This window comes from Lepisosteus platostomus, chromosome 4 (genome assembly GCF_059453375.1).
Source record: "Lepisosteus platostomus isolate fLepPlt1 chromosome 4, fLepPlt1.hap1, whole genome shotgun sequence".
Taxonomy (NCBI): Eukaryota; Metazoa; Chordata; class Actinopteri; order Semionotiformes; family Lepisosteidae; genus Lepisosteus; species Lepisosteus platostomus.
In genome coordinates, this window is record NC_142614.1 from 24,564,158 (window position 1) to 24,591,724 (window position 27,567).

At 37.1% G+C, this 27,567-nt stretch overlaps 2 protein-coding genes across 14 annotated transcripts in view; both read left to right on the forward strand.

The window, feature by feature from the left end:
* The window catches only part of tnpo1 (transportin 1), a 58,607-nt gene extending 51,340 nt beyond the window's left edge, over window positions 1-7,267 (forward strand). For 2 of the 3 annotated variants that reach the window (XM_088629138.1, XM_088629141.1), the window contains 4 exons: window positions 960-1,059; window positions 1,400-1,474; window positions 2,280-2,422; window positions 3,035-7,267. In XM_088629138.1, the coding sequence (XP_088485264.1) occupies window positions 960-1,059; window positions 1,400-1,474; window positions 2,280-2,387 (283 nt within the window). In that variant the 3' untranslated portion in view covers window positions 2,388-2,422; window positions 3,035-7,267. Of the gene's footprint in view, window positions 1-959; window positions 1,060-1,399; window positions 1,475-2,279; window positions 2,423-3,034 lie in introns of those variants that run through there. The other variant, XR_015935909.1, reaches the window with a different exon arrangement.
* Window positions 7,268-12,529: 5,262 nt separating this feature from the next.
* fcho2 (FCH and mu domain containing endocytic adaptor 2) overlaps window positions 12,530-27,567 on the forward strand; it is a 70,092-nt gene continuing 55,054 nt past the window's right edge. For 5 of the 11 annotated variants that reach the window (XM_088629148.1, XM_088629152.1, XM_088629147.1 and 2 more), the window contains exon 1: window positions 12,531-12,709. In XM_088629148.1, the coding sequence (XP_088485274.1) occupies window positions 12,677-12,709 (33 nt within the window). In that variant the 5' untranslated portion in view covers window positions 12,531-12,676. Of the gene's footprint in view, window positions 12,710-14,359; window positions 14,506-27,567 lie in introns of all 11 variants that reach the window. The other 6 variants (XM_088629144.1, XM_088629146.1, XM_088629145.1 and 3 more) reach the window with 3 other exon arrangements.

Here is a 27,567-nt window from a genome sequence, read left to right on the forward strand (position 1 = left end):
CAGTTGTTAAGAGTATTATTTCTAAAATAGTTGTGAGGAGACCATAGTCCTCTTATTACTTATACTGCCTTCATTTTAGCATCACATTTATCTCACATTGATAGTGTTAACCTACAGTAAACTGATTAGTTTTTGAAGTATTCACATATGGCACTGAATGTTTAAAATGTACTCCCTCCATTTGTACTGCAGCTCAGATAGCTGCAGACAAGGTTAGGTATGGATAGATCACATGGCCTTGTGGCAATGGGATGAAATACTCAGTGCGCTGTTAAAGCTGCATCAGAAACTGATGAATGCCTGTAGCCTCCTTCACTTAAACTTGGCATGCCTTCTCTTTCAAAACACTTAAGATGCAATTGCCAGTGCTGCTCCTTAGATTTAACACTGGACACAGGAACTGGGATATTAAAGTCAGGTTTTCTTAAATCCAGTCTTAAATCCTCTTAGGTCCTGTCATTATTTGCTGTAACAGTGAGTATATTTCATGTTCAACATACAACTATATGTATTACTGTATGTAATATACGTTTAATAGCTTTCTTGCACAGATGCAGGTAATGGCATTGTTCAGATGCTTTTGGATGTGTTGTGGCTTATAGAATATATTATAAGCCCCCACTCCCCAAGCAATGCAAAATACTTGTATTATAGTGTAAAGGAAGTTTACAAATATGCACTATTATGTAACCAGTTTCAATGAATGAAGATCTCTATATGCCTTACAAACACAATTTGTAAAGTGCATAAGGCCCAGCATTGTTGTAGCAATTATACTGTGAAAAGAACAGCACATTGTGTGATAAATCAGAAAAAGTCAAGGTGCTGTGTTCTATTATTTTAAAATAAAAACCCACATTTGTGGACGTTATGCTTTCAGTGCCTTAGAGCAGCCATGCAAAGATCTCTCAAAGAGACATGTCTGCCTCTTTAAATGTATTCATTTTCCAATTTAACAGGTGTACTTCACTGCGTAATATAAGAGACAATGAAGAAAAAGACTCAGCATTCCGGGGAATCTGCACTATGATCAGTGTCAACCCTGGAGGAGTTGTACAGGTGATAACCCGAATTCTACATGGAAGATCTTTCCCTCTCTCGAGTCAAGGCACATGAAGCACTCTCTAAGAACTATGAGCTACTATCAATGGAAAATAATTATCGACATGGATCAATTAGGCAGCAACCTGGAAAAGCTATTGCTTCCTCATAGTAACCTTGCAGCAAGTATTCTCAACATAAATTTTCTTCAGCATAGTTTGTTTTTACCTTGGTTGCATTTTGTTTTTACCTTTGATTTGAATTACATGGAAGTAATTTTGGTAGACAAGGAAACTTGTTTCTTACGACTGTGAACAAACTGTCTTTGAGGGCCAATGCAGATCCGTTTACCTTTCAGGATTTTATATTCTTCTGTGATGCAGTGGCCTCGTGGGTTAGCCCTAAGGATGACCTGCGAGAGATGTTCTGCAAGGTAACCATTTCTGTAAATGTGTGTTCTGGGTGCCTACGTTTAACTGAATGCAGGAAATTACGTTTTGGGATTCCGTATCTACTGTAGGAAATAAAATACAATGCAATTTCTATAAGGATGGATTTAACACTTCTACAATTATATCCCAATCTTGTTGTTCCTAGATCTATCCTTTAAAGCCAAAGGATTCACTTAAAATGGTCATAGGCCTATTATAATGGGCCAGTTCAGATCATATACTTTTTTGAGCGGCTTTTGTTTTCATAGCGGGGTTGAGACTTGAAACCAGCCAACTGTGTTAGGAAAATTAACTTTGGTCTCTACCTATTAAACTCTTTTTCTGCACAGTATAGAGATCAAACTTATTATAAAAACAATATTAAACTATAGATGCTGCATTTTCCTTAAACTGTCACATGGGAAATAGTTTTTTACCTGATCACCTTAAAATTGTAAAAAAAAACTGCACAGTGTATTCAGGATTTTCATCTATCTTTTGATCTAGTTGAAACATCTGCAAATCTCACCTTGTAGTTACCCCATTTTTAATAGATTTAAAAAAAGAATTTCGGAAAAACTCTCTATACTAGGCACTGGTTATGCTACAAATATCAGGGCCCACTATGCATTTCCCTTAGAATTGTTTCGTTCATTCTTAAACGGTGACAAGTAGCTGTGCTCCTATCCCATGCATGAGAAATCGGTTTGAAAGGTGACTGGTGTAATTAAAAAAATAATAATCTGCTTCATATTCTGTTGTCATCATGGCTCCTACAAGAAGTGTGAAATTTTTGTTAACTTTCAGATCCTCCATGGATTCAAAAACCAGGTGGGAGATGAGAACTGGAGGCGATTCTCTGATCAGTTTCCCCTTCCTCTGAAGGAGCGCCTTGCAGCCTATTATGGAGTATAACAGCTCGTGCTGTAGGATGCAGGCCTGTAATTGGGGTAGGCCTCAATATTCTGCATTTATTTGATTAATTTGTAAGATACCAGTCTCTCTTAGCTTTGCCAGAAGCAATGTTTACTTCCTTGTCTCGCCCACCAGTATTCATATCCCAGGACGAAAGTCTTTGGGGGGGTATCTTGTAGGAAGTGCATGCTGTAGTACTCTGTTAAATTCTTGTAGGCTAATTCTGTATCCCCTCACTTGAAGCTTTAAATCCCTAACCTCCAGATCTCTCATATTTAATCCTTCGTGAATTAGTGTTTGCCAAATGGAATTTCTACTTTGGCTAAGAGGAAATTGAAATACTGATCTTCACATTTCTTTAAGGCTAAAGTATAATTCATTTTCTAAATTGTATTACAATAACCTGAATGTAGTAGAATGTAATGATTATGAGCTAAATTCTGCTACAAATTGCAATCAAGAATTTGATTTCATATATGTTGATTGTAGAGCCCATTGGCCTACTCATAGAATTCAGACTGTTAATAAGTAAAAATCTGTGCTATAGAATTCACTTGGGGTGGCGAGTAGAGGACATGTCCTGTCAAGTTTTTTTTTTCCTCATGCCATGACAATGCTCAGTGATCTCTTGTGTTTCTGTTTTACAGGTCTTTCACTGTGGGAGACAACGGGGAACCTCTGTACCCAGGGAAAATGTTACCCTTTACTGGGGGGAAGGGTAGGCCAGTGGGGGGGACTCAGTATGATCCCGACCCTACTGGGCGGGGTGGGAGGGAGGTGTTAGCCGACGCACTGTTCTGTGGACAGGGGGAATCGGAAACACTCGGAAACAACTCAATCAGAAATGAAGTAACCGAAGACATTTGGTCCAATTCTATAGCACATTTCTACTAACAGAAATAGCAAACCAAACCTCGGGGACACCTTTGAAAAACTTTTGTAGTGAATACTGGCTTTAAACTACAGGAGGAGTGCAGAGTAAGGCAGTTTAGCACAGTTAATGTCAAAGATGGGGTTTTGAAACAGTATTGGTTGAGCTTAAACCTAAAGACATAGGCATGGGGGACATTCTAGACAATTGCATGATGAAGAATATACTAAATGAAGTTAAATCTGTTTCTCAGCTATCCTTGTTCATGTGCGTCATCAGTGGGCTCCTGCTAACTAATAGTAGATGGTGAGAGAATAATTGCTAAGTTTAACGTATTAATGACCAACAGCCTAGCAAAAAGCCTAAGCCTAAAAGATAAGTCAGTTCTCTCTACTTTTGCATATCATGGGCATATCTTCTTTTCAACTTCAAAAATACTAAACATTTTGGGATCTAAGACTAGTAGTACTGCCCTTTTTAAGATTTTATTTGGCCAGGATTGTCAACAAATGAAATGTACACTAATACACATTTGATTTTCATTGCAGTTGGAAGTCATTTTATGGCAAACGTAGCATGCTTGCATTGAGAGTGGGGATGGTATACATTAAGTAATTTGTTGCACCGGTTTTGTGTTTCATTTGAATGATGCATAGCCCTGTATTACAAACTTCAGTTTTTATTTGCAGTAGAGCTTTTACTTTTCTGTTAAGGATAGGTTTAAGTCCAGTAGTTATGATAAGGCCTTGAAATATCTTTAGGATTCATTAGGATTAAGATTGATAATAGTAGTGTCTGTAACCTGCACATTGTGGGAAGCCAATATACTTGTGCAAACTTTGCTTCTGTGCTGTCAATGTGATGTGCTTTCTGCATGGACATTAACTAGTGAATTTACCAGATATTCTGAGACTATAAGAGCCATGTGGTTAGTGAAACTGTTAAAGGGCTGTGTTCAACATTTGGCATTAATGACAATTGTAAAAGATCATGACATTTGTTGTTCTTGGGTGTTAATCCCCACTCAAGTTTTTGTTCTTTTTTTTTTTTTGTTCAGAGCATGATCTTAAAGATGCTTATGATTCTTTTTTAATGGATATACCAAGCAGGGTACTCTGAAACTTGATCTGCGCATGTTGGTGGCCCTTTTGTACCCTAGCTAGGTGAAGGGGTACAACAGAGAGGATGAATGATGGATTATGATGATCTTTACCCATTTCATTTGTTTGGCTTTTTTTTTTTCTCCAGTTATTTCCGTTCAATAATAAACCCTTGCTTATTTAACCTTTCCCTTCCCCTTAATGTGTATTTTTTACATTGTTTCATACTGTGAATCTGGGACAAAATTGATTTGGTACTCTTGATTTTATTTTACTCTTCAAAGTGCAAGTCGTCTTGAGCTCTTAGATTGCCTGACTGTATCCCATGATGAATATGGGGGGGGGGGGGTGACTAGAAAAAAATCCCATTTGCTCTGCTGGACGGAGCTCGGCCTTCAGTACTTTTTGTTTCTCTTGAGGGGGGCGCACACACACACACACGCGCGTGTGCACACACGCACTTCTAAAGCCATAGCATCTTTTTGCAGCTGAAAAATATCCATTGCTTATGTCAGATTCTCATGTTTGACAGATCTTTGCATGTTCTCATTTTGTGTGCAAGTGGTGAATGGTATGAATTATTGCACTGTGTTAGATTATGCATGTGAGAAGAATGTTTCTTGTGATTCATTTGGAACCTTTTTTTTATTAGCTTCTGACGCTTGAGCGCATGCTGGTCTTTACACATTCCTCGTTTGTGTCCACAACTGATGAAGCATTATGCCCTGACCTGTCAGTGGTGCATTTTTAAATACATGAAAGCAAAGCCTAACACTAACACCCGAAGAAGGCTCTACAGATGCAACATTTTTGTATTTCACCTTTTTTCATTTCATTGTGGAATTGACCTTGTTTTTCTGCCCACACGTGCACACTGCTCCTCACTCAAAAGCCTGACACTAATGCATAATGATGCTTCTTTCTTTGTTGTAAGCATGGCTGCCCTGTGTAGCTACTAATTTTGTAATCAAGCTCTTAAAACAGTTGCTATTGCTTTAACCCTTGTTTAATTTTTTCCGAAGCTGCTTCTTAAAGTTCCCCCAAAAGCGTGTGAGGAAAAGCTAATTTGGTTCTCAACTAGTAACTTGGGTGTTGATAATGTTTTTGCTTTTATACCTTTTCAGACACCTTAGACACAAAGTCAGATCGTTGCATCATTATTGATGATCACTTGCCATCTTAAAAACCTGCTTTAGTTGTGCAGATGCCATTATTGGGGCAGGGTTTCAGCCTTCTTCTAGCAGTAATAGGGTCTGTTGCCCTTGCCCTGATCCTATTTGCTGATCATAGAAAAAAATAAGTATTTAAAGCAAAAATGAGGAAAGGGTCTCCTTAGCTAAAAAAATTCCTGCATTGCAAAACAACTAGCAATGATTGATTGACTCCTTGAGTTTTGTTTTGTCCCCAAACGCCGTATTTTTCATCTGCTCTGTATAATTAACTGCGAAATGAAAACAAAACAGATTGGGTTAAAAAAAACAAGAAAACATCATGGGATATATGAAGCACATGTGTCTGTGTGGTTTTCACGTTTCTCTGTTGCGTGAATGTTTCTGAAGTCGTGATACCTTTGTCTTGTCACATTCCAGCTTTATTTGGCATGCTGAAAGCACGGCTTAATTCGTCTGCTCTGTACACACTGAATTAAATGCTGTTCGTGTGCTGTCTTACAGAAATGGCCGCTGCTAAGTGATAATGTAGTTTTCTACTTGAATATTTTTATGTTGTAGAAACCTCAGGAGGTCAGTTTACTGTTTTATATATGCCTTTTTTCCATTTGAGCTTCCCTTTTGAAGGATTCTAACAATGGACAAAAAGGAAACTCCTCTTCAACCCTACCATTATACAAATTTTCATAAGGGTGTACATTTGGCTAATATTGTAGTCACAAGGGGGGGGGGGGAATGACATTTGTGTTTTTAGAGTCATGATAATGTTAAGACAAATGTGATAACACTTTAAGGGTTGCAAATGATAACTATAAATGCCTAACAAGTTAGATTTAAATTGTCAAGAAGATGCATTGGACCAGTCTGGTTTTTATTAAGTTGAATGAATCAGTAATCAGTTACTGCTATGTTGGTAACACTGTTAATGCTCTGTTAATCTATTATGCATTTCAAAAAGTACGTTATTGGAATTTGCCATTCCTCAATCTTAAAACGTTAACAATAATTCCTTGTGGGTTGTAATAACGTTATAATACACTCTTAAACTCTTAACTGGGTGTAGGACTTTCACACCCTGGAATGTGCGTAATAACCAGCTGAAAATAATTTTATGGCACATAATGAAAAACAGAATTGCAGGAGGTCTAAATTTAAAGCGATGGATTGATCAGCTACATTCAAACCAACACAACAGGGCTTTTGTGCTGTTTCTTCAATTACCGCACTCACTGTGCTTGCAAATTAATTCTTTGGAAAGAGTAATTTGCTGGTCAGGGTGGTATATTAAATAAAGCACTTTGGATTGAATATTTCTAATAGCAGCTGGGGTCGAAGAAGAGTTTGCCTTTCATAGTGATGATGATAAAGCTTTAGGAAACTCGGCCAAGTTTCTGAATACCATAAATAGCATCAACTACTGTAATGTTAGAATGTTTCCTTCAAAAACATCCTCCAGCAAACCTCTCTTAGCTGTGTATACTTGACTAATATTTCTTGAAGTCTGCCTTCACACTTACGCTAACATGAGAGAACTTCATTTTGAATAGAAATATGGTTTTAATTTTTGATAAGCTGCTGAATTTTAAAGTTTTTTGGGGCCACCAAATATTTTGGATCATGCAAAGAATATATATTGTACTGTAGTAATTTTGTATTGACATTTGTATGATGTAGTAATAGATGTGAATGTTAATCACTGCTTGGATCTGTACATTGTTGAAAATAAATTGTTTACATAAACGTTTGGAACTGTCTGGTATTATTTGTCATTTGCCATTAAATAGAACCAAGAATGCTTCAGACGGCTACAATGGGTACACCATTGAAACCTGATTCTTGGTCCGCTTTCATGTCACACAGATAAACGTCACTACTGAGTCATGCGTTTACATAGGTGACTTAATTTCCCTTTGCATTTAAAAACTCACTTCTGTTGGCCTAAACCCTTATCATACTAAATATACTTTTTTTTAATTTTGTATATTGTACCTTCTAATGTTAGGTCTGCTCTAGTGAGATCGTTAAGAGGCAAACTTTGGGTTGCAAACGACAATGTGGCAGTATTTGCCCTGCCACATCAACAGCAAGAAAAGGAATGTATAATGATATAAAACCAGGAGGTTTTCTTCACTACTTGCCAGTGAACATCCTGATCTTGTGACATGCTTTTCTTGGTTTATCTGAACAATGTTTTATTACCATAGTAAACTGAAACCTAGATTGACACTGGACATTGGAATTGGAAGGGTACAGTTGTGCATTTTATTTTAACAAGTTGTTATCCTGTAATATATTGATCTAAGATATTGAATGAGAATGATATGCAGTGGTCCTTGTTTAAAACTGAAACGGTCACAAAAGTTGATTATTACTTTTTCCATATATTTTAACAAAGCACAGCTCTGCAGTTCTCTCAAAACCTGTAAGCCAATAAATACTCCTCTTTTTTTCATGGTAGCCACATTTTGTGGATACAGATTATATTGTATTAAATGGCACAATTTCCATTTGTATTTAACACTTTTGTTAACATGGCAAGAAAGAACAGGACTAAATTGGTTGTTTTCTTGGGAACCCTACCACACTGGGCAAAAGTGATCAACACAATGTGTGGGTGAGGACATGGTGTGCAAAAGAAGATTTTAGTTCTATGAACTCCTGGAAATCTTTCCATAGCAAAGAGATGGACTCTTGGCACCAAAAAACAACCAAAGAAATCCAGAACTAGAATAGAGAAAGGGAAGTTCAATGGGGAATAAAGACCACAGGAGAAACAGAAGTTCTAAGTAAATGATCTGGTCATGAGTTTATACCTGAATGCTGGGAGTATCAGAAACGAATTTGAAGGTATATAAGCACTTAATTATGAATCACAGAAACATGGCTAACCGAAAGTAAATGGAGAGGAATGTAAGAGGAGTAAATACACTCTGACCTGGAGAAAGGAAAGATAAGTGTGGGTGGTGTATCTAAAAAACTATATTCAGACTTAGGAACTTCTGCTAGGAAAATCAAGAATCTCTGAATCAATAGTATGTGGATCAGACCAACTAAAAACAACAAAAGTAGCATTTTAGGAGTATGCTACAGGCTATCAATGTCCATTGTCTGTTCATACAATCAAGACATAGAAACAAGTGAAAGAACCATTAGGGAACTATATGTTAGATGGTGTTCTTTTAAGTCTATTTGAAAACTGGCCTGGTTGAGTCTAAAGCCAAAGTTAATCTTTGGTAAGCAGGTTTTGAAGGAATGAGACTTTAAGAGAAGTAAAATATCAAAGGCTTGATATAAAATTAGTGGAAAATGGCAAAAACGCAAACAGATTCTTTCAAAAGCACAGAGCAAGTTAATTCCAAAAGTGAGTAAATATCTAAAAATACAGTATCCCAAATGATTCAATAAATTAGCAAAAATTTTAGAGAAAATAATGCGTCATAAAATTGTTAAAATTATCAGGATCCAGTTAATGAGAATACAATATACTGTGAGAACCTGTAAAAAGGATATTGTAAAAAAAAAGGATATTGATACTGTAAATAAATCCTTTCAGTAATACATAAAAAACTCGTTTCCTGTGGGGAAAAACTGTCTATTAAAGATAATCTCTGTACATATTATTAATGCGTTTGTAACACTTTCTAGTTTGCATGTGGTAAACACCTTCATGGCAAGGGCTTCAATAGCTAACAATACAATAACATAAACTGTATATTTTTACTAAATAGATCATTTTAACTTCTCTTTTCCGTTACTTTTAGAAAAAAAAAAAACAATACCATATCCTATGACACTAGATGGCACTAAACAAATGTGGAAATGATGCCTCAATCCCGATTTCAGAGATTTGCTTTATTTCACGACGAATTGGAAGTGGAATTAAGACTCTTTATGGTACTATTACATAGCCCATTTTAAATTTTAATAATCGACGTACTGAAAAAGTAATAAATGATTCTTGTTCGAACTGTGTATTTGGTTTCTACCCGTCTTTTCTTACAAGCATCCGACCCTTTTTAGTAGGTATGCATTAAGCCCAGTTCTAGACGTACGAAATACTGAATATTATTGTATAGCTTTCTGGTTTCTGTTTTAACTGTCACTAATCTTGCGGAAAGTGTTTTTACTGAGCTTTGAGCTTTTTAGCACCCCACGTACCTTATCTCTGTTTACGACATTAATGTTTAGTTATCGCTGCTCTTTGTTTTTAAAGCGAAATTGCTGTTTGTATTCTGCATTCTTTAAACACATTTTACTGTCTTTAATTTACAAGCACACAACCTTGGGTTCAAATTTAACCCACGTTGACTGACACATTCCTGGTAAAGTAACGTTATTAACGTTATCAGATCTCATCAGAATTGGTCTGTTCATTGAGTTACTCCTGAACTGTATCACTTTGTTATTTTTACAACCAAAGTGTTAGTGCAGTCTGCAATATTAATTCTAAATGAATGATGTATCTGATATAAACTTTGATAATTCGTGTTTTGCCTTACCCAGGAGACCGCAAAGATGAAGTTCAGCAGATTTGGTGTAAATTAAGGGCAATGTAAGGGATCCTGTGGCTACTGCAATATAGTGTGGTGTTAATTCGTTTGCAATGACAAATATTTTCACAGTTATTTGTTTTTTTAAAACAAAACAATTCTTAACTAGAATTATTAAGAAGAATTTGGAAAGCAACAATACACTTCAGGCTTGTGTGTGGTGAAAAGTACAAATAAGTCTATTGCTGTATGGTATTTGACCCCAAATGAATAGGGCAACAGGGCTGAGGTTAGACAAATCAACACCACTCATTAAACCCTCTTTCACCTCACTTCTCTGAACTTCTCAGTACAGGTAATTAAATAAATTATTATTTCATACAGTATGTTTTCATACTTTTGTACTGGAAAGAGCTGCTATTGTGTAGATTAAGCACTAAATTTTCAATTATTTTGTTGAAACTCTGAAACTGTATCCCAAGACTTTGTGAGCAGCAGAGCTAGAAACAGCTCAAGCTTAAAACACTGTCCATGGAATGATACTACTTTTATTTTATTTTCAGTGCATTAGGAAGTAGTTGCAAAACCTGCTCTCAAATGTCTCAGGTAAATATTGGGCTACAGTGTTAACAGAGATCATTTTAGTGTTCACCACTTACTAAATTGCCATTTTCTATGATGGGAGGAGTTTCGCATGTTGTCAATATGCATAGACTCAGTATAAGCACTCAAGCTGTAGGTGCCGTTCATGTACAGTATAGTGAATATTTACTCAATTGGACCAAATATTTCTTACAATATTTGTACATGCCATTTTCTGGGGGAAAAAAAACTGTGTATAAGTTTCACGGTATTCCTGTAAGTGGATATCTGAATATTTATCTAAAATGTGGGGTGGCACAGTGGCACAGCTGCCTCACAATGGTGGGATTGTGGGTTCAATTCCCAGGTGCTGTTTATGTGGAGTTTGTATGTTCTTCCCATGTTTGCATGGGTTTTTTCCAGTTGCTCCAATTTCCTCCCACAGTCCAAAGACATGCTGGTAGGTTAATTGGAGTGTGGAAAAAATTGTCTTTGGTGTGCATGTTTGTATCAATTGACTAGTGTGCCATCCAAAGTGTATATTGCATTATGCCCATTGCTTGCTTTGATATTGCTTGCTCCAGCTGCACTGCGATCCTGTATTGGATAAAGCAGTTAAGAAAATGGATAAGTGAAATTTAATATAAACGGAAACCTCTAAAATCAGAAATGGTAATCAGAACACATTCTATGGTATGATAAACTTTATTTCCAGGGAGACTGGGTTTTATGTGACACTTACTTTTGAACTTGATCCTATGTTAGATGCAGTAATTCACTGATAGTACACGATTTGATTGGTGTAAAACCAATTTTGAGTTTCCCTCACTCCTTGAAATCCCAAATATCTTTTCATCCATGACTCCCTTGCTTTTTAAATAATTGAACAGTAGCTAAACAACAGCAATTCCCCCTTGTAGCTGAATATCATCAGATCTCAGGAGCTGAGTCTGACCAGGAAGGTGACATCAGCCCCCCTTCAAATCTTGACAATGTGGGATTCTTCTGTGGCAGTAGACTGTGTCTTGTTGCCTCCCTCTAGGGAGTAGTGCTAAACAGAGGTGCACCTACACTTGCTACATAAGCAAGGCTTGCCCTCGTCTGTACTGGGATGGGAGACCTATAAGGATATTCAGGTTGCTACTGTAAGGGGTTCTGATGGACCGCTAGGTGGTGCTCTTGCTTCTACCCAGAGTGCCAGTAGAGTGACCAGCAGTTTTCAAAAAAGAAAGGGTGTTACTGTGGCTAAATTCCAAGGTTGCTGGTGCATAATGGCAGCCATGTGTTACCCAGATAGATGCTGTACTTCAGTGGTGGATGAATTTCGTCTCCTTACATACGTAAAGCATGTTGAAATTCTTTGGGATGAACAGTGCTCATGATGTAAAGGCAGTATTTATGATTAATGATAAAATATTATATTGCAATGTTTTAATAAATGCAGTAATTGTTTCATAACTACAAAGGAATCTCAATGGGTAGGAAGTATGAAAGATTTGTTATAATTCATTTGATAAATATGAAAAAAAAATGTCACCGGTAATTATGCTAAAGTTTCTCTCATCTATCTCCAGAATATTATACCTTTTTGATTAAATTGGGAAAGTAACAAGAAATAAAAAACTGTTACTAGGGGCAGAATATTTGGAACAAGCTGTCCAGCCATGTTGCTGAAACCAGTTTCCAGGAATCCTTCAAGAAATGGCCAGAGGAGATTTTGTTCGATTCAAGTTACTAGAAACCGAATAAACGAATATGACTGAATAGCCTTCTTTCATTTGTAGGCAGCTTATATTCCACTAAAGACAGTGAATAGCATAATGGTGCGGCGTGGAGAACTGGATGCCCTGCGAGTGGGGACTGGCTGGAATTTGCAATCACTGCATCAGCCAGGAGGGGCGCTGTTTGTCGTCTCGCTCGGGGTGAGCCTAGGCAGGAGAAGGAGGTGGAGTCTGAAGGTGGGGAGGGAGAAAGAAAAAACAGGAGACAACAGAAACAGGGGGAGGACGACGGTCTGAGACGAAAATAATAAAAAAAACAAGTAGACCTGTTACCGCAAAGAAAAAGAAAAACGAAGATGACAATGGCCTATTTCGTGGAGAATTTCTGGGTATGTCTCGCATTTTTAAATTTTTATAATGCCAAGTATACCCCCTCCCCTTTCTAATAGCTGCTTTGACAGTTTGGCTTACATATACTTTTGTTGTACGTCTAAATTTTGAGATATACTATTAACATGAATGGGAAGGGATCGGGTTGGAGCACCTGCCAGTTTAATGCAAAACCCAGTATCTCCTACTTTTTAAAGGCGAAGACGTTTACGCCACTCCGGGGAATCGGGCCTCTGAGGCTCCATCTAACTTGGATGCTTGAAAGCCCGCCCTCATCGGTCACTCATTGGCTATTAGTGGTTCTCTAGTAATGTTTATATTTTTGTCTCGGTACTCCATTGACCTGTTGCAATGTCACTCAAATTTCTAGGAACGCTAATTTCTTCCGTAATTAAGTTAGAACGAGAGAACAGATTTCTAAAGTTCTTGAGTTAGCAAGGGCGAATTTGTTACCCATTTGAGATGAGTAAAATTATAGTTAACTCATTGTATTTTCCTAGATTGCTGGTATTTCAAGATGCGTTGATTTTGTAAATCAAAAGACTTGAACTTAATAATCGGGTTTGAAGGCCAGCCTTGTCCAGACGTGGCTGTTGTCGTGTTTTTAGACAAACGAAGACATGAGAAATGAATAAACAGAACGCGAACCCATTTTTCAAAAAGTAAATTACTAAATCTAGTTGAATGTCGGAGTTTACGTGGAGTACGTGTATCACTACTGCTATACAAAATGTCATATTTCTAAAAAGAAGCAACTATAGTCTTCATGGATTTAATTTTTTCTTATTTGTTGTCGACTGGCTTCATATTTAATTAACCAAGAAATATTAAACGGGGAGTACTGAATTTTAAGATCTCTTTTTATTCCCCATTGAGTATGGAATGTTGCTAGACAAGGGAAGGCTTCAATTTTTAACGCGATTTAGTGTTGATAGTACAACGAGTTTGTGGATAAAACAATGTATTTTGCTTTTAACGTGGCTGTTAAAATCGTACAAATTACAAATGAGTCCTCTTTGAGAGTATCTTGTAGTTTTGGTGATTGTTGTAAGAGGATGTCGCAAACCCTGGAAAGAGCTGAATTCAGATTTCAATGGAGGAGATTACTAGGAACTTTGTTGCATGTACAGTGCAGTATTACAACATTCTGAAAGGTATTGACACAGTGTGTCCATTACATGGGCTAACTCAGGATCAGTAGGGAAAAAAGCATCTGAGCAATCGGAAGTGTGTTTCAGATTGAGAATAGAAAGCATTTCCAAAGGGCGCTGGTCTCTGGAATATTCTAACCCATGTTTCTGATACTGATTTCTTGGGATCATTCACAAAAGTTCTGTGAGCTCCCTAGATTCCTAATCTACCAAATGACCAAAATGGACTAAATGGCTTTCCCTAAAATGTTAGCTGTCATATACTATGTGGGTTGTAATAGCTAGAAGTACATTATTATAAAGTTAATGATTTTAAGGTGTGCTTTATTTAATTTAAGATTGTGTGACACAAACCACTATTGAAGTTATGTTGAGAAAAAATGAAGGTTTTAACACGATGCAAAATGTCTTGCAGTAAAGATGAACTTCTATCTGTGCAGTTGGAGACTGGAGGGAAATGAGTATGAAACACGAGCAGTTGTTTGTATTCCTTTACAGACGAGCCCAAGATGGTTTTGTGGTCAGTATGGTGGTGTCCAGTGTGCCAAGGAGTTGGAAACCAGTTTGTCAAGCGATTTGTGTCACTGTGTTTGTAGATCACCTGATAAATACTTCTGTCAAGATTAAGAACTGATGCTGTGCAGGTATCCTACCCAAAAGGCTTTCCTGTATCTTTTTACCCAGTAGTCAACAGCTTGCAGCCGTCTGTCCCAGTTTTGATTTGGTCATCTGTATAACTCTTGTTTTCGCTGAGGTTGCTTGGTTAATGGCTTTAAGTTGATGTGGTGGGATGGCCTGGTCTCAGCTCCCCTGAACATTTCTGGAATGCTCATGGAATACATAGGGCATCTTTACAGAAACACAACACAGCCATTGATTGGACCATTAATTGATATGATAAGAGTCCCACATTCTCAGCTCTTGGATTAATAGTATGCAGCTTGTGATGCAGCTTCACCACTGTGAGAGAGGAGGTTGTAGCAATCCTATTATTTTTCTGCAGTGGAGGAGGGGGCTCCTTTTATGTTTAAGCACAGGAGTGCAATAACCTTTAGGCATTAATATTGCAATTGTAGGGAATTGTCCTTCTGGAGTTTAGGGTTAAAACCACAAGGTTTGATTAGGTAGCTTTCATGAAAATGAGCCATTTCTTTGCCATTTTAGCGTGAACCGTCAAAGAAATGCACCGTAGTATGAGTGTCCTGTCTTTAGGAAAAGTGGTAAAGCATAACATTTTGCTGGCTTGTGTTTTTTGTGATGAATGGGAGAGTTCTAGATCTTCATTAAAACGTCCATGTAAGAAACATTGATAAGAGACCAGGATGATTTGTAGTTCTAGTGTTTCTGCCCTTCAGGAGAGTGGCACTCTTTGTTTTCAGGTGCAATAAAAGTGATTATAATTAAGACACATATCAATTATGTATTTAACATAATACAGTGCAGTTTTCCAAGATGTCAGAAGGTGTAGCAGTGCACCTTTACTTCAATATTCAAGATAGAGGGAACTTCAGAATGATTTCAGTTGAGTGCAGGATTAGAAAAATAGCCATATAATTTTGAACTCCAGTAATTGTCATATTTTGTTATTGTACAGAGCATAGAGGGTTTTTCTGAGTCATTCTTGTGTTTTCCTGTTCTTGTTAACCTCAGTATGCTATTAATATTTGGTGTTTGTGGCTTTATCTTAAAAGCAGGCAGGATTTCCTTTTGTTTTCTTTTTTCTTTTTAGTGTTTTAGATAGAACACTCCATGAATGCTCGATTTACTATGAACATGCCATATTTTCTCTTTGATGGGCTTGTACAGAAACACTAGTTTATATGAATTTCCTAACATTATCTCTTGATTAGTTTTGATTACCAGAATACTCTACATTTATTTTGTTTAAACTTGAGTTTCCAAGAAGCGGTTGGAGGCACGTGTGTGCATGTGGGTGAGTTTGGTGAAATCTGAAGGTATATTGTCATAAATTTGACTCGCCCACAACACTCACATGGAAAAATTTTACCCCTTTTCAGGATTTTTGTGAGTAATAGTTCTTTGCGAAAAAACAGTAATAGGTTTGTCGGTGCAAATAAATATAAAAAATAAATTTCTAGAGACACTGAAAACAAATGGTGAAAAAGATAGACTGCAAATGTAAAATAATGGATAAAATACAGGAAAAAAGCTTTTGATGAAGGTTGGCTGAAATTGAAAAGATTTTTTGTCAGTTGACTGTCCTCTAACATATCAAACTCTGAAATATTTTACTTGCAGCTTGTTTACTGCATTATTTTCATTTAAAATAAGACATGGACATGGCTGTGTGGTAAAAGACTATGTAGCAGTAGACGGTTTTAAATGTATGGTGGTCTGATACAAGCTGGTCAAAAGGGTGTTTCTTTCTTTCACACTGTAGGCAGTTGGCGTCTTCCAGGAACATTAAAACGGGCCTGTACTGCAAAAAGCAGATAACATGGTCAGACTAAAAGAAAAGATCTTAGAGCACTATTTTGCATCTTCAGCTTCCAATTTTCAGTTGTCATTTGCTGACACAGTAGGGCTGAAGAGTCTTTATGTCCGATGCTGTTTAATTGTCAGTTTAAGTACTTTAAGAAAGCCACTTACTCTTTTCCTGTGTAAACATGACAAGACCACAAGGAAAACAAGGCCAAATTAGTTCTGCCGGTAGTGAAAAAGTACATTTTCAGCACAGGCCGCATTGTAGTCATAGTTGTTATTGGTATGGTCAAAAACACATAGTGATCTTTACTTCAAAGCAGACGTTTGCAGCCTAATAGAAGATTAACCTTTAGTAATTTGAAGAGGTACTTTGAGGTCAGTTATACTGTATGGTACACAGACAATTTGTAACCTAGACCAGAAAGACGTCTGCTTCATGTGAACTGGTGATTTTTGCAAGCTTGAGGTTGAAAACAGGAAATGTTGTGAAAGGAACTTAAATGCTGCTATTTGAGAGCATAGTGAGAACACCTTAATAAAGGAGCAGTTTATCTGAACCCCATTATTCAAGTCAATATAGGGTGACTGTACAGAATATGCCACTTGTATCCCGCACTGGCTGCTAAATTTAACAGAACCATATGGTTCCCCTGCTTCATTGATATTTTTATCTGATCAACTAAGAGTGATAGAGCATGAGTGCAGTCTGTGTTTTCTCAAGCTGTTTTTCATTGACCCTGCAGTGTGATCTGCTTAATTTATCCTTTAAACAACACAACACTGCACAGGTCTTTGTAAAGAAGGTGAAATGTGGCTTACACTTGAGTGTGTCATTTAAGGACATGGTAGACAGTCATCTCTTAAAAGATGAATGGAAGAGAGTGTTGCAATAGGTAACTTCTGGTGAAGCTGCTGTTCTTCAGTTTTAATGCTGACAGTGCCTTTGTCCCATTGTTCTCATATTACTAATGCTGCTCTCTAATTTTTGTGTGACTTTTTTTGCTGTGACTGAAAAACTGCAAACGTTGATGAATGTTTTCAGAAACCCAAATGAATGAAAATGTCGCCAACACAAGGAATTTGAAACCATTACCATGTTTGTTTGGTTCATTTAATTATGTGCAGTGAGCCTTTTGAAACCTTTTAAAGAGTGTTTACTTTGTGCTGTTGGGATAATGCTTCGTAGAGTTCAGGAAAAAAGCAAAAAAAAAAATTTAATACTGAAGAAGAAAGTTAGCTGTTTTTTTTTTTAAGGGAGTTCTTGATACAGAGAGAGATTTTTACGTAAAATTAATCAAAGCTATTCCATGATCTATAGTATGTGTATATATACCACTTACGTTAAAATATATGCTCACCAATAAATTGTTGACTGTCTCTATAGTGAACTATTGTGACAATATTTTGTATTTTCTGTTTCAAATCTCTGGAAATGTGAAATTTGGATCTTTTTAACCAAATTCCTTATGTAATTTGGCTATTTGGCTAATTATGTGCACTGACTTATGACCCGATATAGTGTGAATAAAAGGGTGAAGATGATTAAGGGGTTGTAAATCTGTCTGATTGATTTTTGGATGTCAAGAATGGCAGCAAATGCTCCAACCACTGAGCAAGACTTTGTGCAGATAAATCCGTGCTGGGAACAATGCAGGCAACCTGAAATTAAAATAATCGTGAGAAAATCATCCACAATCTCTTGCAGAACAAGAAAGCACACATGGGCTAGATGACAGCACTGATACGGTAAATGTGACAGTCAGCAAGATGCTGCTGCTGTGCTTGGTGACATAAAATGAGGTGCATTCTTCCACTGCGTAGTCACGTTAAAGAATTTCATCGTTCCACTGGTTGCAACCCCAAAGCCTGTCACTCCCTCCTCATAGTCAGAAGCATGTAAGGTGATGCCTCCACCATCAAAGATTGTAGTCGCAATCGTCAGGGACTCGCAAGGAACAAGGAATGTTTCTAAGACTCGACAGCACACCTCAAACATGAACGTTGAAAAAATGCATTGAGAACATTCATATAATGTGTCCCAGGTACAGTGTTAGAATGTATATTGTGCAGATTGGCATGTAAAAACTTAAAGGAATACTTTGAAGGTGCCTGTTATAAAATAAGACTCTTATTCAGTGCTTAGCTTTGTGACTGATATTTAGGTATTCTTCTTTCAGCTCGTGTCTTAGATAGCTGAAGGATTCAGTTCACCCACCAGGTGTCTAAGAAACTGTTTTACTGTCTGATACAGTAGGACCTTTGAGAAGTATATGAGATGAATGTTGGCACAGTGTGAAGTTCAATAAATTAGTTTGTAACTGGGCCTTTTCCTCAAAGAATTTGCAGTATGGTAAATATTGACAAGACCTCCAAATCAATCTCATATATCGAACCCCAACAACTACGGCAAAGGACACCGTGTTTTGCATTGGAGGTGGTGAAAACATTCCTCAACTCTCATATTTAACATGTATTAACTAGTATGTAGTATAGCCTATTGATGAAGAATATATGAATACATTTGCAAATGCCCTGTGAACTGCTTCATGGGTATTATACAAGCTGCTGCATTAAGGCATTTTCACTTATGAGAAGTGAACAGTCAACAATATATTAGTTTCTGCTGAGTGATAATGAGTCACCTGGGGAGAGTATACCACAAGATATAACTCTGGCACCTGCTATATTCATGCTGTGGATCAAGAAGTAGGTGCACAGACAATTCCTGTTTTTTCTCCACTAGTAACTAACAATAAAAGTATTAACACTTTAAAAAAAAATCCCAAAGCACTGTACTTTAGTGCATACAGAAAACACATACATAAAAGAAAAAAAAAACACAGTAAATTGTCCAGTTGATAACCATTCATACATTAAAAACTATAGTCAAAGATAACTTTCCGCACATTTAATAAATAGCCCAAGCGGCAGAGTATTCGGACTCGGACAGTGAGTTCCACTATCACGCTGCTGCAGAAGTGAGGGCTCTGTCCCACATTGGGTGGACCCTGGTCTGGGGTAGACCAAGAGAACCTGAGTCAGCAGATCTCAGACCAAGAAGTGCTGGACTACTTTACAAATAAATGTTATTTAAAGTGTTGTTGTTGCTGCCGCTGTTCTGTGTTTTTTGGTGTTTCTTTGATGTCTTTGTATAGGAGCTTACATGCAAATAAGCATTTCATTGCACTTGTGCATATGACAAACTCTTTTTTTTTACTCTACTCTACGAGCTCTTCAGGTGATCCAAATCCAGATGTTCGGGGCTTTGCAAAAGTTTTCACTCCCTTTCAGTGATGCCCCACTTTGTCGAAAAACAAAGGATGCGCACCCCGACGCACAGAAAAATCAGAAGCTGAAGATGTGGAATTTCAATCGTTGTGGATACACGGACATAGTTTCCCTCTCAGGAACAGCTGGATTTAGGGGTCTAGGTGGTACGGTACACTTTGCAGTTTTTAAAGTGACTTCAGAGGGTTCATTTGCAATTTTGGACATCATTGGTTGGGAGAGAATACTTTTACAATGCACTGTCTGTAAGCAGGAGAGCTACAATAACTTTCACAGGAAGCCAAAGCAATTTACACCAGACATGAGTTATATGCTGTGGCAGGGTTCTTTTAATTAGCACACAGACCTCATATCGTAAATCTGGACAGACTGAAGCCTTTTTTATTACCTTAGTCTGAGCCAGTGAGTAAACCATTTCAGTAGACTAATCTCGATTAAAATGTGAATTGATTTTTCAGTATTTGACAGACGGGGAACTGGGCAGTTTTATGCAGATGGAAAAATATCGCCTTGCAGCATTTCTAACATGCGCCTCGAATGACAACACCGAGTCAAAAATAACACCAAGCTTTCTAACTTTGGTTAAGGCTTAAGTTTCAGGACTGTCAACAGCAACACTGAAATCACTAACTTTCCACAGCTATTGTTGGGAACCAATAAGCATAAGCTTAGTCAAACCACTACTGATCTTAAAAAAAAATATTAAAAGTTTGAGGTTTAAATCTGCCTAGAATTAAGAATTTTCTCTTATTAATCATAGGGGCCCTCGCTTGCTCTGTTGGTAGAGCATGAGACTCATAATCTCAGGGTTGTGGGTCCGTGTCCTGTGTCTGCTGCCAGGTCCTCCATGTTGGAAGTTGGGCACAAGGCTAACAGCCCTGTCCTGTAAAAAACGAATGTTATGGAAACAGCAACAGCATGTTGCTGCCCTTACATGCCAGAAGGCATAATGGGCAAACATCCATCCATCTTATTAACCATATAGCCAAAACAATGAAAGGTACTATTACCAGTCCCCACATTTTTGTATCAACTGGAAAATGTCAGTAAAATAAAAATTGCCAGCTGGAAAGCAAATTAGCTGATTGATAGATTGCTGTTCCTGCTTACACAGCATTTCAGTCTGGTTAACAATAAAAAAACAACATTAAACTCTCTGTGGATAAAAGCATATTATTGGTTTCTTTCATGCTTTTTGTTGCTCTGCAGTTTGGATTCCATACAAGCTTTGGAAGGTATTAAAATTGTGAAAAGTACACACAATATGTTGTATGAATTTTTTTTAAAGTAATTTTGTAATACTATGTTATAACATTAGATTTATAAATATAAAAGATCTGTTTTTTATTTGTCCCTAAGATTTGACCTTAGAAAAATATCCAGCCTAAATATGTTAAAAATAACCTAACTAAAACAGTATATTGTGGGCGTTTTGTTAAAACACAGCCTTGAGATGGCAGAAGCTAAGTTGAAATCTTAAGTTTGGATGATCATGGCTTTTTATGGAAAGCAAAATTGTCACTATGATGTTGATTTAGAATATTTAGAATTAAAATTGTACAATTCAAAAACATCTTTTTTGAATTTAGAATGTGTCTGTAGGGAGTCCATGCACAAATTCTGTTGAACCTGCTTGGACACGGCGATTCTGAAACTTGGTAACTGAGCATGATGTCAGTGAGCTGGACTTCTGTCCATCCATTGTCTAACCACTTCTCCCAATTCAGGGTCTGGGGGAACCGGGGCTTTTCCCAGCAAGAAATGTGCTCAAGGCAGGGATGGATGGAAGGATTTTGATAATATAAACTTTGAATTTTTATGTTACTCTGACACATTTGCTCAGGCACAGAAGACCTGTTTTAACCCCTTATGGTTTCTCGAATCTTCAAAGTAGAAAAAGGTCTATGAACTCTGAATCTGGGCTTCTTTCTTGATGGGATTGCAAAGTCATGCCATAAGACATCGATTGCAGAATGGAGTTGGACACTGGCCGGAAATTAATCTCCCAGAGAGCCAAATGTAATAACTCTAACAATAATGATGATAATAATAAACTTTATTTTATATAGCGCCTTCAGAGGTGGCAACAACAACATAAAAAAACAGACGAGATATACACAATGAAAATACACCATGAGAGAGCTATCAATGGAAGCATTCCTGTAATATACAAGCACATCTTATCTCAGGCCGTAATGGGTTAAACAGTTTGCTTCACAGATGTCGGGAGGTCAGGCTCCTGTTTTGACTGGAGCCGTGGAGCTAGGTGGTCTTATTTTCATTACATCTGACAGAGGTATTTCTCTTTTTACACACATTTTGTACTTTTTTTTAAAGATAACCTTATGTGCACCGTAAGGGACAGTTAAGCACTACTATATGTAGTCTAAAGGCTGCTTGCATTATGTACTATGATCATCATTCATCTGGAGAATCAGAAAGATTTTGGGCATGAAATTAAGAATACAGTGCTAACAAGAACAGGATAACCGAAGACCCTCTGATATTAAAATACCCGCATGACATTAAGCAGTGCGTAGGCCAGACACAACAGTGCCTTTTCCAAATAATTTTTTTTCCCAGGAGTATTTTAATGCTATGCAAACTCTCCAGGCGAGATGGTGATGGTTTAGCATCTGACCTACTTTGGCTCTTGCACTGAATTCACATGACTTTCTCATTTAGATGTGATGGTAATTAGCCATTTCAGACAGGATTGAGAAGAGCCTAAATTTTATGTTTTTTAAAATTCTTGGTTAATTGTGGAAGCCTCAATTTGATTCTGATTTCATTAGCTCTCTTAAAATAGATTCTCTGAATTTAGTTTTACTGTTCTGACAAAAAATCAGTAGACTATTATTTTTTTGTCTTTGTTTCTTGAAAATAAATTGTTGGTTTGAATCTTACTACTGTTACTTAAAAATGTTATTTGGGATGAGCTCAAATATCATAAAATAGTAAGGCAACAATAACATGTCATTAGCGCTATTATCTTTTCAGCCAAGTCATTTGAGGCGTTTCTTGTAAGGCAGAATTTCATAATAAAAGGAATTTTTCTTCTGTTTAGTTCACGCAGACATTATTGTCAGATCCATGAAGGAGCACCTATTTTGTACATTTTGAAAACCTTTTTCAAAAAGTGTTCAGCAATTCCTTTCAGAAAGTTTTAATTTATCTGTATTCTGTAGTTTTCTGTATATGCAAGATGTCTGTGTATTCTTATAATTTTCTGGCATAACAAAATAAGGTGTGATTATACTTTGCCTAAATATTTTCATTTTCTGTCTCTGTTGTCTGTTAAGCACAGCTGGCCTTGAAATGATTTGAACTCTATCAGCATGTTTGTAAAAGAAAACTTTCCTTTTTTTTGTATGTAAAATTACTGTTTAGGGTTCTATAAAACCAAAAGGTCAGGTTGGTTTCCTGATGATATTTCCGCGTTTAGCCTTATCTTTAAAAACAGTGCAGTAATGTAAAGTTCATTACTGACTAGGCTTGGTGCACTTCTTAAACATAAGAGTAGCAGTATGAAAAGATGTTAAGATGTTTCCATATTTTTGGTTAGATGAGAATGTGGCAATTGAATTGCAGTTGAGTATGTTTTAATGATTTGGTTTGATCTTATTGTGGACTCCTTCATCCTTGTGCTTCATGAAATTCAAGGTCTTTTTTAATTTTACAGTTCATCCTATTGTTTTCTATAGAATTTGATGCTTAAAAAAATAGGTCATGTTCACGACATACAAGACAGAGAGGGGAGTTTCTCAGTTGAATGGAAAATGTGGAAGCAAAAACGATTTTTACACAGCCAGACAAATTGAAGAATATTGCATGGTTTCTTATGATGTTATATGAAACCAAAAACAGAGGGCTGAACTTTTACTTTCTACATTACTGTGCTGGGAGTGATTTTATGAATGTGGCAGTTCCTGGTAGGAAAGTTCATTTGATGTTATTCAGTTAAAAAAAAAATCATGAAATTACATTATTCTGCATTTCTGTCCAAACTATGTGCAGTTAGGCTGCATACATCCATTTTAATTTGATTTAATTCTTTTAATCAGCCAAGCATGTGCAGTATTTCTTCTTAGTGCCCAGTCAAACCACTAGTGTTCTGCTGAAGTCCAGGAACTTTGGGGTAGATTGCAGCAGCGCCACATACAATTGAGACTGAATGCTAACTACCATGAGACCAGTGGACAGAAAAGAGAGACATTGTTCTCATTGTTCTGTCAATTTTATACCAAACGGGGGGATTTATGTTTGAAGAGTTGAACCCTGGCACTTCTTAACAGTATTAACCTAAAAAAAAAGATTACGATAGAGAGGAGGCTATTTGAGTCATCTAGCCTGTTTGGTAGTTAATTGATCCAAGAAAACCCAAACATTTCTTGAAAGAAACCAGGGTGTCAGCTTCAACAACATGGCAGTGTAGCTGGTTCCTTCTTCCCACAGTCCTTTGGATAAAAAAAACACTGCCTCTTGTTTTTGGTTTCAAAAGCACTTCCACTTAGTTTTACTCTGGTTTGTGTTTCACTGTTAGGTTTGAAGCTCTGTTGTTGATTGTTCAGAAAACTGCAACAGGTCAGTTTGGCCAGATCTTTCTAAATCAATTCATATGATATTATTTCCTTAAAGGTATCCCCTAGTTGAGGTTTTAGGACTGTTTCATTACCTCACATGCAGTAGAAATCAGACTTATTGTTTGTAAGTACTTGGTTACGTATTGGTATGTTTTTGGATGAAAAGCATTATAAAATTATTATACTGTGTAATTCTTTACAGGTTGTGTTTATTTTTTTATAGTATTCTGTGATAATAATTTATGCTACTTAAGAGGTGAAAATGTTATCATACCACACAAAAAGCCTAGGTCAGGCTTGTACCTCCAAACTGAACAACTGGGACAGAATGAAATTGTAGTTCTTTCAAAATCTGCGTTGGCCTTCCTAACCAGAGTACAGTGGCTGAAACTGGAAAAATGGAAGATGCTAGTCACTCCACAAACCTGGCCCGTGTGGAATAGTAGCAACCCATTTCAGAATCTCACATGGATTTGAAACAAAGCATTCAGGTGATACTGCAAATGTGGCAAAAGGTATTCTGGTTAGATGTGACAACATTTCAACTTATTGGCCTAAATACAATGTGTTAGTCTGGTGCAACCACAACACTGTGTTTCACCCAGTCAGCACCATCACTACAGTCCAGCATGGTGTTAACAGCATTATGTTATTGCTCTGCTTTTCATCAGCAGAGACGGTTTGTTAAAACTGAAATAAAAATGGATAAAGAACAGAACTATGGGCAAATTGTACAGGAAAATATTCTTCAGTCTGAAAAAGACCCAAACCTAGCATGACAATTCACCTTTTTTTATAATCGTATCTCTTTATGCTAGTTCGTACTTAATTCAGTTAATTGCATGTTTGAGTAGTTTACAGTTCTTGTCATAGTGTATAATTATACCTGTAATGATGGCCCTCTCAACTCATCTTCATCTGTGGTTTAAGCTTTCTTCAAAATGTGTAGGTCTTCTTGGCTGTAAGTCACAAATTTCATTGAATATAGTATGTGGAAAAGTTGGCAGAATAAAACTTAATATTGAGGTAAAACTGAATTTGTCCTACTGATGTTAAGTTTCCAGGGTCAGGAAAGTTACAACCTCAGACAGTGCTAATTGTTATTTCTGGTAATATATATGAATTATATGGTGAGTGAGGAAACACTGGCTGAATACTGGGGTCTTTTATGACACACTGAGATGCTACATTGTGTTTCTGCAAGTTGCCTTACCAAGTGGTTCAGAAATCCAAATGGTCGTGTGAAAATTGCAATTGTAGTTCTGTGAATAAAACCAGCCAGTTTTCCAAAGGCTCATGGAGATTTGCCAAACAGTCAAATCGATTCTATCTTTTGACTGGTAATTCAAATAATATTGACATGAAGTCTAGTTTTAATACATAAAGGAAATGAAGAAACATAACCACCAAGTTAAACAGCATTGTATGGTACTTTAATGATGTGGTTAGTCATTTTCACCAAACTGAATTATTTTTAGCTACTTATTTTTAGTTATTTTTTTACTTCAGTATTTTAGTCTGTTTTATTATAACTGGGCTGAATTTCATACCTGAGCAAGGCAATAACCCTAAACATGTTTTAACTTTAGTTTTGAAAAGTTTTCTTGTGGACCTCAATGCCTAATTTCTGGGGTAACGGATTTAATAAATGTGCGATCTAGAGGTTTCATACATTTGCTCTCCTCCAAAGAGGTGTTTTGTTTCTGTATGGTATACATGTAGAACTGTCTTGTATTGGCGTGAGTAGTAATAAGCATAACTGTGACTTTCGGCTTTCTTGTTAAAAATAAATATAAACTTACACACTGAAGTACAGAGTATTCATACTGATTTTGTTCTAATACTATCAAATGCATGAATAGAATTACCTTAAAACAAATAGTGACGTTAACACTCATATTAATCGCATGATCACAAATGTATCCCTTGGTCATGACTAACAGTGTTGATTTTGCTCTTCTGATACTTCTGGAGGGCACAGTAAATTCTGCAGTAGACTTGGGTGTAATTGGAAGACTCTCTTCCTTGAATGCTGATGCTTTTGGAAACAAAAAGACGTGGGTAAAAAAAGGGTGCATTGATTTACCAAACAGACCGTGTTGTTGAGCGTAATTCAAGATAGAACATCTGTGCTGACCTTGTTGAATTGCGCACAGTGTTACCGTGACACAAAAGCATCAATTGATAAGGCGGAATTCAGTTGAAACCTTTGTCTTTGTAACAGATATTAACTTTGCAGACATCAGATTCCAGTACCTGTTTATAGTTCATTGTGGAAATTTTTCAGATCTGTCTTGAAGGCTAAAAACGCATTTTGAATGTCTGAAAGGGGCTTTGAATCTTTCCTGCAGAGACGAGACTCAGAACTGGTCTGGTGTTGGTTCTCTTTAACTATTTCTGTACCCCAAGGGGAGGGAGGTTAAGGCAGAGAGCTCCACAGCTAATCTCCCCTGTTGTTATTTAATCTGCAAAATGACAGACCCATATAATGTATTGGCTACCTTTTTTCAAATAACTTGTGTGGAAATGTGTATTTTTGGGCTTACTGGTTATGAGTCACATTTTTCATGAACTGGCTTAAACCATTAGATTTGTTTTCTTGCTGTTATTAAATGTTGGCTTTTGATTTATTGACAGTAATTCATTATTTTAATTATTAAAATGCGATAATGGCATTGTCCGTGGTATTGGTATTGGTTCTTGCCTATAAATGGCTTTCTTTGCCAGGAAAACAGGTGGTAAACACACTGAATATGGTACTTATGTAAGTGTAGCCTGTTTGCTGGGCTTTTGACTCAGTATCTGCTCAGATTAAACATATTTTACAGGTAGTGGAAAGCTTGACGGCAGCATAATACGTAGATGTTTATTTTAGGCTGTTTCCTTGTTTTCTCCTGAAGTGGAAAATCATGGGTGGGGGTGTTCTGGGTGGTATTCCAGAGCCAGAGCCTGTCCTGGCAAGCAACCAGGCACCAGGCAGGATACACCCTGGATGAGACGCCAGTCCATTGCAGGACTGACACAAACACAAATGCATATACACACACACCAGGGCTAAATTTCCCAGAAACCAATTAACCTATGTCTTTGGATTGCGGGAGGAAATCAGTGCACTCGAAGGAAACCCACACAAAGATGGGGATAACATGCGAACTCCATGCAGATAGCGCCCAAGGTCCAAACTTCCTTAAATTCTCCCTTGATTCAGTTTGTTGAATTTGTTTTCTGTGTAGTGGGGGCTGCTGGAGCATTATGGCTGCTATGTGTCATTCAAGCAGGTGCTGCACTGGTAAAGTGGAGTGGCTCTTTGGACGCTATACTATGTACTGTGAGTGCAAGGCCTGTGCCATTGCTAGGTATAAAAGGCTGTCAGTCTGAGATGTGCAATAT